At 34.3% G+C, this 12,868-nt stretch overlaps 1 protein-coding gene across 1 annotated transcript in view; it reads right to left on the reverse strand.

Moving 5' to 3' along the window:
* LOC115440220 (polypeptide N-acetylgalactosaminyltransferase 5) overlaps window positions 1-12,868 on the reverse strand; it is a 40,586-nt gene that overhangs the window by 14,956 nt on the left and 12,762 nt on the right. The window contains exons 6-9 of the mRNA XM_030164436.2: window positions 11,598-11,762; window positions 9,213-9,366; window positions 1,744-1,921; window positions 454-634 (exon numbers count right to left, since the gene is read on the reverse strand). Of these exons, the coding sequence (XP_030020296.1) occupies window positions 454-634; window positions 1,744-1,921; window positions 9,213-9,366; window positions 11,598-11,762 (678 nt within the window). The remainder of the gene's footprint in view (window positions 1-453; window positions 635-1,743; window positions 1,922-9,212; window positions 9,367-11,597; window positions 11,763-12,868) is intronic.

Consider the following 12,868-nt stretch of genomic DNA (forward strand, 5'->3'; position numbering starts at 1 on the left):
AATAACGTCAGCAAAAGTACACACGCGACAATTGTTTTGAACAACAGTTTCATATTTTTTTATGATATGAAAAGAATGATAACGTCACTCAGATTCACGTAATACTGAATTAGAAATAGTTGAAAGTTACAATCCCGTGTAATGTCTTTTATTAAGCGTGAAATAGTATTGGATTATAGTACGATATCATTATTTAAATAGCTTTAAATAGCTGCTTTAGTTTTTCAATGTAAAGGAAAAGCTGGTATACAACGATACGACTAATACCAACTTAATCAAAAACGATAATCATTAGCACAACTACCAATCAAATCATATGTAAAACCCACGCATTCGTTAGTTACGTTAAATATCGATAAAAAAACATCGATACTCGACATATCGATACTAGTTACTCGGGCAAGTCTGATATCGCAAATGTTAGCAGCGTCAGCGGACACAGTTCGTTCGAACCTGGATTCATGGCGTAATAGAAATCCCCCCACTCGTCCATCCAGACTTCGGCGACGCGCGCGGCGTTGTGTAGCACTACGTTCTGCACGCCGCCGGGGAACGAGTAGGGCGACTTGTCGCGGAACACGTGGCCCACGTGGGAGCACGGCACTATCTCCAACCGACCGCCGCACTGCCACACCTTCGGCCACACATTACATCAGTATTCTGTCGTCTTACTGTCTGCATACCACCCACTCCCCACTGTGTGCTTTTGACTAAAGAACAAATATTCCCGCATCTTGTTGTCTCAATTATTTTAAGTAAAAAGAATACAAGTTTTCATGTCTGACAGCCGAACGGTAAGCCCTGCGATTAAATTATTAACACAATCTACTGCCAAATAAATGTCCTTAAAATTGATAATATTATGTTAAACTTCTAATATGTTATCGAAATGCGACGAGGGGCTTGAAAATACAACTAAATGTATAATGTTTTCGAATAATTAATATATCGAAACTATACTACATATTGAACGCTCACAAATTAAAATATTGCAAATTTTTAAATTAGGTAGGTATTGGTTTTACATTAACAGATAAGAACAACGTACCTACATTATATTAATTTACATATCACGAATTCGTATTTTGAAACCTCGATATATGTGTAATGATGGTATGTTATCGTGAAGGAAATAATAATGTTTTATGAAATAAAATATGGCAATTAAATAACTACTCCCAGAATAAAAATGCCAGAAATTCGATACACATAATCCTTCCTTACATATTATAAAACAAAGTCTCCCGGCGTGTCTGTCTGAACGCGATAAACTCAAAAACTCCCGAACGTATTTCGATGAAATTTCGTATGGAAATAGTTTCCGTAATCCTGGGAAGGACATAAGTTTTTTTATCCCAGGAAAATGTAAAGGGCAATTTATATTTCGGAAAAATACTATCACGCGGCTGAAGCTGGTAGCCAAAGTAAAGTGTACTATTTCGAGGGAAGCCCATCTGTAAAAAGAGAGCTGTGGCCAAACACTAAATAATTAATACATGAACTGATATTATATTTTTCAACATGAAATATCAACTTTTCCTGGGCCGGCTATTTAATTTAACACTGCGTTCTTTATATTAAATCGTCAGAAATTATGTTTTCGCAAATAGCAACCTCATTTTTTTATTCTACTTTACAGCCAATGTCATCAAATTTACTACAGAAAATTGGCTCGTAAGTATGAGAACAGTGACCCACGCTACTCACAAGCACTTACAAATCATTCTAGATAATGCGATTTACCCTGAAGCTCATTTCGAGGTTCTCTCCACCCCAGATGTCCATGCCCTCGTCGTAGGAGCCGATCTTGTAGAAGTAGTCGCGGTCTATGGCGAAAAGACCACCAGCCATGGTCGGTGTGCGGAGTGGCGCGGTCCTGTCACCGCCTCTACGTGACATTTCTCGCTCCGGCACGCGATACCTGAGGGATGAAACAGGAAATGCATAAATATAATAGAAATATATATATATATATATATATATATATATATATATATGTATACAGATTATAAACAAAGTCCCCTTTTTTGTCTGTCTGTATGTTTTCGATTTCCTGAAAATCTACTGAACGGATATTTATGAAATTTGGTATGAAGATAGTTTAAGACCGTGGGAAGGTTATAAGCTTTCTTTCTCGGTGAAATATAAGTATAGCGGGACTTTTAGCCCAGAAAACTCCTTCACGCGCGCAAATGCTAGTTATAGGAATAAAAAAAAGATCGATCTTTGTGCCTATCTCACACAAAAATATTATAACCTACAGAATTCGTATTTTGTTATCCCTTAAAATTGTAACGGCAAAAATAAAATGATTTACCCATTTAGTATCAAGTTATTTAAGTAAATACCTAAAACCAAATTCTCGGGTATCGAATGCTTTTTATGAATAACGTAAACATATAAAACAGTTCGAACAGGGAAAAAACGCAATCACACGTTTTTAGTTTTGAAGTGTAATCAACCTTTTACACACACTTGTACACTCTTAATGAGGGGAATTACAAGTCATAGTATATAAATAATTTCCTTGAAGCGCATATTACTTACAAGGTAGGTTGTGGAAAGTTTTATTTTGTGGTTTTCTCTAATCTAAGAAATTATTTTCCGCCTCAGAGAGGTAATTTAACTAATGATTAGGACAGTGCAAAAAAAAATAATACGACAAAAGGCGTGTTTTTGAAGATCACAAGAATTTTGTCGCCCTACTTTCCTGCAAGGATAAGACGTGTAATATATTTATTTTTTATATTAAACAGAATTCGAAACCACAAGTTCCGTCATCTGAGAATTCGCCGCAACGACAACATAACACTTAAAATCAGAAATAGACTCACGCAAACCCATACTCGCGATAACTACAAAATGATTAAAATAACAAATAAGTAAAACCGGGACTTTTATTGTAAATATTCGTTATTCATGGGTAATATAAAATATGTTAGCAGAGGTAAGGACGAGCATGTGGTTTCATTTATTTATGCAATGTCGAAATCCCCTGTATATAATCTCTTCGGATCTATTTAGTTTCTATACAAAATCTGCTGAGACCTTCTGTCTAATAATAACTCAGATACCAGACAATCGAATATGCATAAATAATAAGCTATTGATAATTTCATATTACATGACGTCAGCCATCAATTTGAAAACCAGCGCATAGAACTATTCTCTATCAGATAAACAAAAGTCTCGAATAATGACAGGAAATATTGAATGGAAATTGTACAATGGATTGCGTTATGGAAATCTCGGGCTGGTCTAGAATAAACACAACATGAAGACGATAATATTAGATATTGGCTACCTTGTTAGGTTCGTTGTTTAAGCTACTTGGTATTATCAAATATCAGGAAATAGGAAGTTAAGAGACATTGGACTGTCGAGACATTGGTAGTATCTTAGATTTTCTAACAATGTACGGTACTAAAAGCAACTCAACGCAACACTCAACTCAAATCTTCGCATTTAATATTAGTTATCTACAATAGATCATATTGTACTGTATAAAAATAAAACACCCGTAGGTATGTTTTAATTATAAAACATAATAATATTTTAGTTAACATAGAACTTTTATGATAAATTATATCGTAAACCGCAAACCAAATACCGGTGGGTAGATTTCATTGAATAATTTTACACATTTTCCACGCCAATACTTTTAAGTAGAGGTTTATACAGTTTTCGCGACAAAATGTTGCCATCGTAACTAAAAGTGTAATTAATCATTACAATCTGTCTGCAATGATTAAATTGAAATGAAAATTAACAAAAGTTACCTACGTTTATTTTTAATATAAACCAATATAGTTTATATTAAAAATAAACTATTTTTCGGATTTTATCGCGGTTTTAATATTTTTGTTTTCTCCCGACGTTTCAAAGATTTTGCAGCCTTCATGGTCATGGGGGGGACCACGAAGGCAGTTATAGTTTTTAGTTTATCGTAGTGCTAAAGTATTGAGATATATGCGATATTTTATCTATCCAACAAAAAAATATTATGACTGCCTTGGTGTCGTAGTTGCATTGCTTGTGCGGTATGATCATCGCTCAAAGGCTCCGGTTTTGAATGCCAGGTCGGACAGCGATATTGAGTTTTTTCTACTTGGTATAAACCCGGAGTCACATCATCATGGGATGGAATACACATGCCGAGAAGTGGAATGGAATACACTTGCAGCACCTTATGTCGACCCCTTCGAGGATAATGGCGTTATGTGTGTTTGTGTAAAATTATTATTATAACGTTCTTTTTTATTCCGTAAGTGTAATATAATCTAAGTATACTAATGTTTAGGAAAAGTTTCATATCGATCTAGAAATCTTTGAGAGGTCTACTATAACAAGACATCCTGAGGCTAATGATAATGATGATATACTATTAAATTATACTGAATCCATATCTGCATTTTTCGATTTTATTAAAACAAAAATTGTACTGTTATTTGAAAGTATATACTATTTGCAAGATTATCAGGAAAACATCTTTAAAAAATAATTGTGCAACGGACATTAAACTTATTCAAACACCCTTTTAGCACGTCTACGAAATATTTGCTTCTTTTAAGCGTACGTTATATATCATTGTGTAAATGTTTAATAATCAGAAAGTACTGATTACCTGCACTTGTGACTCAAGTACTTCTGCCGTTATCGATTAAGCAACGGCTAAACATTTTCACACGTTACAAGATAACGATACTTCAAACTGCACTGATGATTTCATTGTCAACAGACTTATCTAAAGTGGACAATTAAATCGTGTCTCGAGCGAAATTTATTTGCTATATGTTGATAAAGCATAAACAATCCTAAGCTATGAGAAACACAAATTCTCTTACGAGAAATTTTTCCATTATGCTGTCAATATTTTGTCATCGGCTATCAAAAACATTATTCATAAGTTAATACCGATAGTCTTTAAAACGATTATGAATTATTACACGCGATTATCTTTTATCAACACTTAATTCCCTGTACGATACATTGATACATACACTCACAAAGCAATTTCTAAAAAAATAGTGATGTGTATTTTACAAAGAAAGCAATTACGAAAGATCGACAAAAAAACGATGAACTCATCATTAATTCTCATCGCACCACCTTCATCACATAATTTTAGAAACTAAGCATCATAATATAATTATTACTAGTGTAATTAATTTGTAGAAACGGAGGTAAATGCATAGCAACATAGCAAAGATCATAAACATTTTCTCTACTTTAAAAACCATTTTTTTGCGCAAATCAGCCATTTTGTATATCAACGGTGGTTGTGACTTGTGCTATAGCCGTAAAACAAAATCGTACAGTCCAAAGGTTCCCGTTGTTCAGTAAGAGGCAAGCATTGCGTGCGATCAACGCTAAACGGGATAAATACTTAAATAGACGAGTGTGCGTCATTGAGAAAAATCACGAGATTCTGCGACACTTTAATAGCATTAAAGCAGTTGCGTCTCAGTTGTTTTCATACGGTAACAGTCGTTGAGCTGAGTCAGAACCAGTGGGGGGTGATTTGATATATAAATATTGGGAGATGAGAGATCTTTGTCTAGAAGTCGGATAAAACCCAGGGTTGTGTAATCACGATTACATATATAAAAACGTAGTAACTTTTCCAAGGTAATCTTTGAAACAATCTAAGATAGAAATAACATTCAGTACCCTACTGATCAGAATAATTTGGAATAAAATTATCTATTAATTTTAAATTTGCCATCTTATAGAATACAGGCACCTGCTTAAGATTTTCATGAAAAACTAATTATGGAGGATGAAACAGTTTTACAAATATCTCATACAATCTAAAGATTCAATCTGAACAAAAAGTATATCAAAATCTCTTTTCTTTTGATAGGTTATGATAAATAAAATGTTCATTTTGGTTACAATTAACACGCAGTATAACTTAAAAAATACGTAGGCGATAGACAAGTACACATCCATTTATGAAATATTGTAGCCGCAATCAGGCTCTAGCTCAGCAATATCCATTGCTTCAACTAGCAAAGCGCTAGTAATTCTGCTTGTTAACAATAACGAACGCAACTTAACACTTTAGAACAATTATTTTCTTTAGAGTTTACAATCGTATTTCTAACATTTTCTTATGCATTATTCGTAAATAACATTTTGATGTTTGTTGAACCGTGAATATTAACAAGTATTCTTAAGTACAAATGTTCTAACACGTCCAAGCATCCAATCTGTACGAAAGGCTATAAATCCATTAATGACCGCCGCAGTTAAACAGCTCTCGACTCGCGGATCGGAAACAATGGCGGCCAGCCTCTACGTAAACAAAATAATCTACAATAACAATCGAGTAGTTCCCGCCAGTTGTAACACGTATACAGTTTGCATGCAATAGTCATAAAAGGTGTTAGTCATTTATCCACTGCTCACTCGTGGGAGAAGGTAACTGTACATATTCTAATCTGCATTTCTAAACACGATGAAGTACAATAAACCCGTAAACTTACTATTAATATTCTGAATGCACGTTTGTAAAGATGTTAGAAGTAAAAGTCGAAACTGCTGAACAGATTGGGACGAAATTGTATACGCAGATAGATAACCTACTGGTATGTAGGTCTCTCATATGTGAGAGTCCGCCTGGATACCACACCGCAACGTCTATTTCTGCCGACAAGCAGCAGTATGTAATCACTGTTGTCTTCCGGTTAGGACATTGTAGCCAGTGTGACTACCGGACATACTGAGACTTATATCTCAGGATGGCGAGCGCAGTGGAATACTAAACAATACTTTATTATTGTGTTGGATGGTGTTTCAACTGTTTATGAGCAATCATATCGCTTACCATCAGGTGAACGGCAAACTCGTCTGGATTAAAATATACTATTTTTTCTTCCCGGAACGTACGAAATGATCTTTTTATTCTGGAAAAGGTTTTTCACGCAGACGAAGCCGCGAGCAAAACTTTATAGTGTATACCAATTCAACTCTTTAATATTTTAACAGTTCCAATGTCTCTATCAAATATTCTCATACATTTAAGTAAATTTTTGCACAACACAAAAACCACCTGCCCACAGCGCCCAATAAATGTCCTTAAATTCACAATGAACGTGGTGCCGGTGAGGAAGTTTGCTGCTGTTATTGGTCTGAGGCCCGAGTGGGATGTATCCATTAATTTTCTATGGACAGAATAGCCAAGTGTTTTACCCTTTAAGTTTGGATATTCGAAGTTTATTCCGTTCCAAGCGGCTCAATTTAATAACAATCTCTTTTGACGTAATTTTTACGCTATGAAACCGTAATTGTATATGGTTTAGGTTTAAACCTTTAGAACGAAAATCATAACTTATTTTTAGCGACACACTACAAACTAATCAATAATTATATTAGAGATAGGCCCGGTACCACTACTCAATATACATAGAACGGAAATAAGGGCAGACGCACACGACGTTTTTCAAAGAGGTGATGACGTGCTTCCGACGCAACTAACACGCTGTTCACTTAGGGTTTGTACATAAGTTTGTGCATGGTAAGATAAAGCTTATAAAGAACGTGCATTTTGTATTCATTGCAAAATTACGTGTCTACTACAGGCCCGGAACGACTAGCCCTTCCTACACAGATTGCATTGCCAAGTCAGAGATGTAGAGATAAACTTCGTATGAAATAAAATAAAATTAATTACATATGTCAAAATATAATTTATAACCTAATCAGAAAATACGAGTGGAAAAATTAATTCCAAGAAGATTGAACAAGTGACACGGACAATTAAATACAAACGCGACTTACACTTGAGCAATCATAAGGTACTTGTGAAATTTGAGATTTTATGAAGAAAAACATACGAACGCACCAACTGTATGATACCGCCTGTTTATACAACGGAGAATATATGTTGAAATTATTTATTTTAATATTATATAATAATTCATCCATTTCTTAAAAACAGTACATATTTTATTATAAACTAGTTGACCGGACAGACGTTGTCCCGTCTTAACTATGAATTTACAGCGCGCTTTCTGTCAATCGCTGACAGTTATTTCAAACCATTAAATTAATATTTTAATTAAGTTTTCTTAAATTTTCTAATTTTTCATTCATTAGAACATTCTCCTAAAAATAACAAACACAACAAAAAACATTGGGAAATCGGTCCAACCGTTCACGCGTGATGGCGTGACCAAGGGAAATAGGGATTCATTTTTATATATATAGATAAGTTTTGTCCGAATTTATTCATTTATAATGTAATGCATAACTTTTAGAACTATTAAAATCAATAAATCGTACGCAAAAAATAGTTATACTATTAACGATATAATTATTATTGCATGTGTAAAATATTATGAGTACTCGTAATGCGAGCGACTGATTCATCCATAATAATAACAGAAAAGATAACAAGATAATATAGCTAATACAACTAAATATAAATAAAGTGCATGTCGACGCTTAATTGTACAACGCGTTATACAACATTGATTGTATCGTTTCGATAACGGCACACGTGATACGACACATTGCGATTTCGGAATATTTCAAATGAAAATAATATTAAAATCGTTACCATGTTAACCATTATCATTCGCTATCTAAGATGTTTGAAGTGCCTTTGTACTTCCCGGTGCAAGCATTTTTTGTTACTAAGGGCCTGTGGAGAATGAGTATTATATACGCGCTGCTGACGCGACGTGCGTTTTTGATTTGCGTGTCATCTGTAGTCTGTACTGTTTCAGTGCGCACATTTGTATACCGAGTAATTATGACATTGCGTTACTAAATGAAACCACAAACTTTTCGAAAATATTATTTTACAATAATTTACTCGAAACGTAGATATAAAATAAAAAAAGTGTAAGTTTCGAAAAATAAATATCCGTAAAAGTTTTTTATAATTTTGCACGACCTGATGCCACTAAAACTACTTTAAGAGAATTCGTCGCAACCACAACATCGTACTTTCAGTCAATAATACACTCACGCATACGGCATACTCACACCAAACTGCAAAATGATAAATACTCAGAAAAGTAAACCTGAGTTTTTTGGTAGAAAATATTCGTTATTAATGGATGATCTTTGGCACAATGTTAGCAGAGGTAAAGACGAGAATGTGGCTTCTGTGCTGCGTAAGTATGTTTCGCCGAATTTATCGCGTTTAACAAACATCGTCGAATAATTTTAAATCAGTCATGAGTATATTTATATAAACTTACCATCTAAAATTGAGTTTCCAGTTGAAACCACCCCATGTCATGTCCGAAGCCTGGATGTATTCGAAGGTGGTGTCCGAAATGACGTCGATGATGGGGCACACCACTGTTGTCCTGTCTTCAACGATACGCGCCAACAGCGGCTCCAACCAGCCCTCTATAAATCATTAGCCGAATGATAAAACCGACGAACTAAAACTTTAGGTATTTTATTAAAGTTTTCCAGTTGATATATAATTTAATATTATATATTAATTTAGAATTAATATAATATGTCTATCAGATTGAGTTACTCTAGTATTAAGGCCTGTAGATTTTTAATAAATAAATAAAACGTGAAGTTTGCCCGTTTGCAGGCTTAAAACAAGGCAACTTCTGAAGCTATTGAACCAACTGTAAAAATTATCTTAGTCGAACAGGCTAATTTGATAACTATTATTCTGGGTGGAGACTTAGAACGCGGACGGAATTGGGAACAAGAGTTAGTTATGTTAGTTCTTATAGACTCGATGAATGTAACCAAGTTGAGAAAGTTTTTAATTAGCCCAAGAATAAGACGCATAATATTTATATTAAGGTTGACAATAATTATTAATTTTCATAACCACAAAACAATATGTCATCTCAGATACTTGAAAGACCGATTTATACCAATTACCTAATTTTTCTTAGCTTTAAACAGAAGTAAATACGTCTCAATAAAAATTCAATGCGACACAAAAACGCTGTAGCATATATTACAATAAACCAATATTAGTATAATGTAAAAGATACCGCGGTCAGAATAAAAATGTTGGGATTACCCGGAATCAATGTTTATCATGTAAATTATAATATTCAACGCCTTATCAGTAACAACCCGTGCTACAATTCGTAGATTGTCAATAGTCGTGATTTATGTAGAAAAATATATCGGTACAAATCAAACTACGAAGTTAAAAATGATATTACACAAATCAAACATGGCAATCAAATCATAAAATTAGGAATGCGCAAATAGAAAATACGCACTTCAAGTAGGTACCATTACTTCACGTGAGAGATTAGGTTTGTACAATGTACACAAATATAGGACAGCTTGCGAAGGTTTAATAATAAATACCTAAACGGCTATTTCCTTACGCAATTTTCTGTGCGTACTTCATTATTAAACAAAAGGCTTTACTGAATGCACGGGCATTTACAGGCCGTGTAAAATTAAACCTCTTCTTTTCTCCTCCGCCATAGAATTAAGCAAATACAGTGTCTAAAAACGAAATTAGTTCAATCATGTAAGGAAACTAAACAAAGGCAATTTTCTTTGAAAAAAAAAGAATTGTCAGTGATTATTAATAATTATTTCGTTATCATGAATTTCATTTACCTTATTCGTAAATGACACAATGCTTTTGAGAAATCAAGGAAAACCACCAAACCAAAATCCAACCAATCCAAGGATACAATTACGGAATGTATTTACGTCAAGTTATTTCTAATGTCGAAGGTCAAGCCAAGATACAGAATAGCATTGATCCATCATAGTCTTTAGGTCATAGCGCAAACCCGTTAGCATAATAGAAGACCTGTACTAGAATTTATATCGGCTTCTTATGATAATTTCATTCTACAAAGCATATTTTCATTGTCATAATATTTTTTTTTATCACTAATCTTTTCATATAATGTTTAAATATATACTTCATTAATATTTACTAGTGGTCAAATAGCATTAACTTAATACATTCCTCACAATTATTTATAGATTCTTATCTTTTATTATTTATAGGTTAAACAATATTTCATACAGCTTGACGGTTGTAAGAATTCTATATCTTGTAAAATCAATTGCTACACGAGTTTAAAATACAAATATGCGAAAGCTGAAATCATGTGGAAATGAAAATTTATGCGTACGAGTATGCATCTTCCATTCTTCATGCAAAATAAATATGTTAAAGCGATAAAATACGAATCGATTCTAATATTAGTGATTAGAGCATAAAGATAAAAGACTAACGCAATGACGTCATATATATGAGGACATAAATGTGTGAAAATGTTAATATACCTCACAGCGCGAGCACCCCAATTTAAAATGTGCATATTATACATCTATTGCTTACTCGATTTTAACCAATTGTGGTATTGCAACTGAGCAGCAAATTTTCCTGCTGTAATCTTTGGACTCATTACACGACATACAATTACAAACGTTTACTGACTTCAATTGCATGAAACATTATCTACGTAAAATATTTACATAGTAAAACTGCGTTGTTGACTTACCATTGTTAAGACAAGACAAGTGCATAACAAAGACATTTATCATAAAACATTTATCTTCGACCTTATCGAAACGTCTTCAATCGCGACCTTCAGCCATTAAAATGCAGTGAGAAGTCAACGTACCTGTGCATTCGCAGTGCGCGTCCAAGAACGTAATGACGTCACCCTGTACGTGCTTCGCGCCCAGCAGGCGCGCTCTGATTAGTCCGGACCTCTTTTCAGTGCGGAACAGGCGCGTTTGAACCGGCAGCGTCGTTATGTAATCTTCCAGCTTCTTTCCTAGATGTTCTGTGTAGGGAACACACCGTGAATAACTGTTTTCGGTATTATTCGTGTGGATTTATAAACTTTGTGAATGTTTTATAACAGGAGGCCTTTTGTAAATCCCTATGTTGTTAACCGGCAGTGAGTCATGGGTTTGACGGCCTATGTAGTCAAATTCAAGCGTGACAGCGTAGAGGGCAGAAAAACAATTAATCTCAAGGCGGCCAAATAGATTAGAAATAATTAGCAATTTATAGAGATATCAAGATAATTCTAGATAAGATATAATATTTGACATTCCAATTTGTGTGGAATTATAGAAATGAATAGCGAAAGAAACATTATCGCTTTTAAGATAAACTTACTTAGTCATTGTTTTTTTTTTATAATTTTCCCTACGGTAGCGAATACTGTATTACAATCCTAAAAGTTGACTGTAACATACATATTATAAACTAGCTTTTGCTCGCGGCTCCGCCCGCGTTATAAAGTTTTTCAGGCTAAAGTTTTCCGTTATAAAAATAGTAGTTTCCCGGGAGCCTATGTTCTTCCCAGGGTCTCAAACTGTCTCCATACCAAATTTCATCTTAATACGTTAGGTAGTTTTTGAGTTTAACACGTTCAGGCAGACAGATGCAGCGGGGGCTTTGTTATATTATTTAGAACTTTTTAAGTGAAACAATCCCGTCATACATCATTGTTGCATAAATTTAACCGTTTACGCAGCGCAGGCAACGGAAGCTCTCAAAACTCATAATTTTCCCCGTTTTTGCAACATGTTTCATTACTGCTCCGCTCCTATTGGTTATAGCATGATGATATATAGCCTATAGCACTCCAGGAACAAAGGGCTATCCAACACAAAAGATTTTTTCAGTTCAAACCGGTAGTTCCTGAGATTAGCCATTACTGCTCCGCTCCTATTGGTCATAGCGTGATGATATATAGCTTATAGCGGTCCACAAATAAAAGGCTATCCAATACAAAACGAATTTTTCAGTTGAAACCGGTAGTTCCTGAGATTAGCCATTACTGCTCCGCTCCTATTGGTCATAGCGTGATGATATATAACTTTGAGCACTCCACAAACAAAGAACTATTCAACACAAAAATATTTTTTCAGTTCGAAT

Source organism: Manduca sexta, chromosome 10, assembly GCF_014839805.1.
Source record: "Manduca sexta isolate Smith_Timp_Sample1 chromosome 10, JHU_Msex_v1.0, whole genome shotgun sequence".
NCBI lineage: Eukaryota > Metazoa > Arthropoda > Insecta > Lepidoptera > Sphingidae > Manduca > Manduca sexta.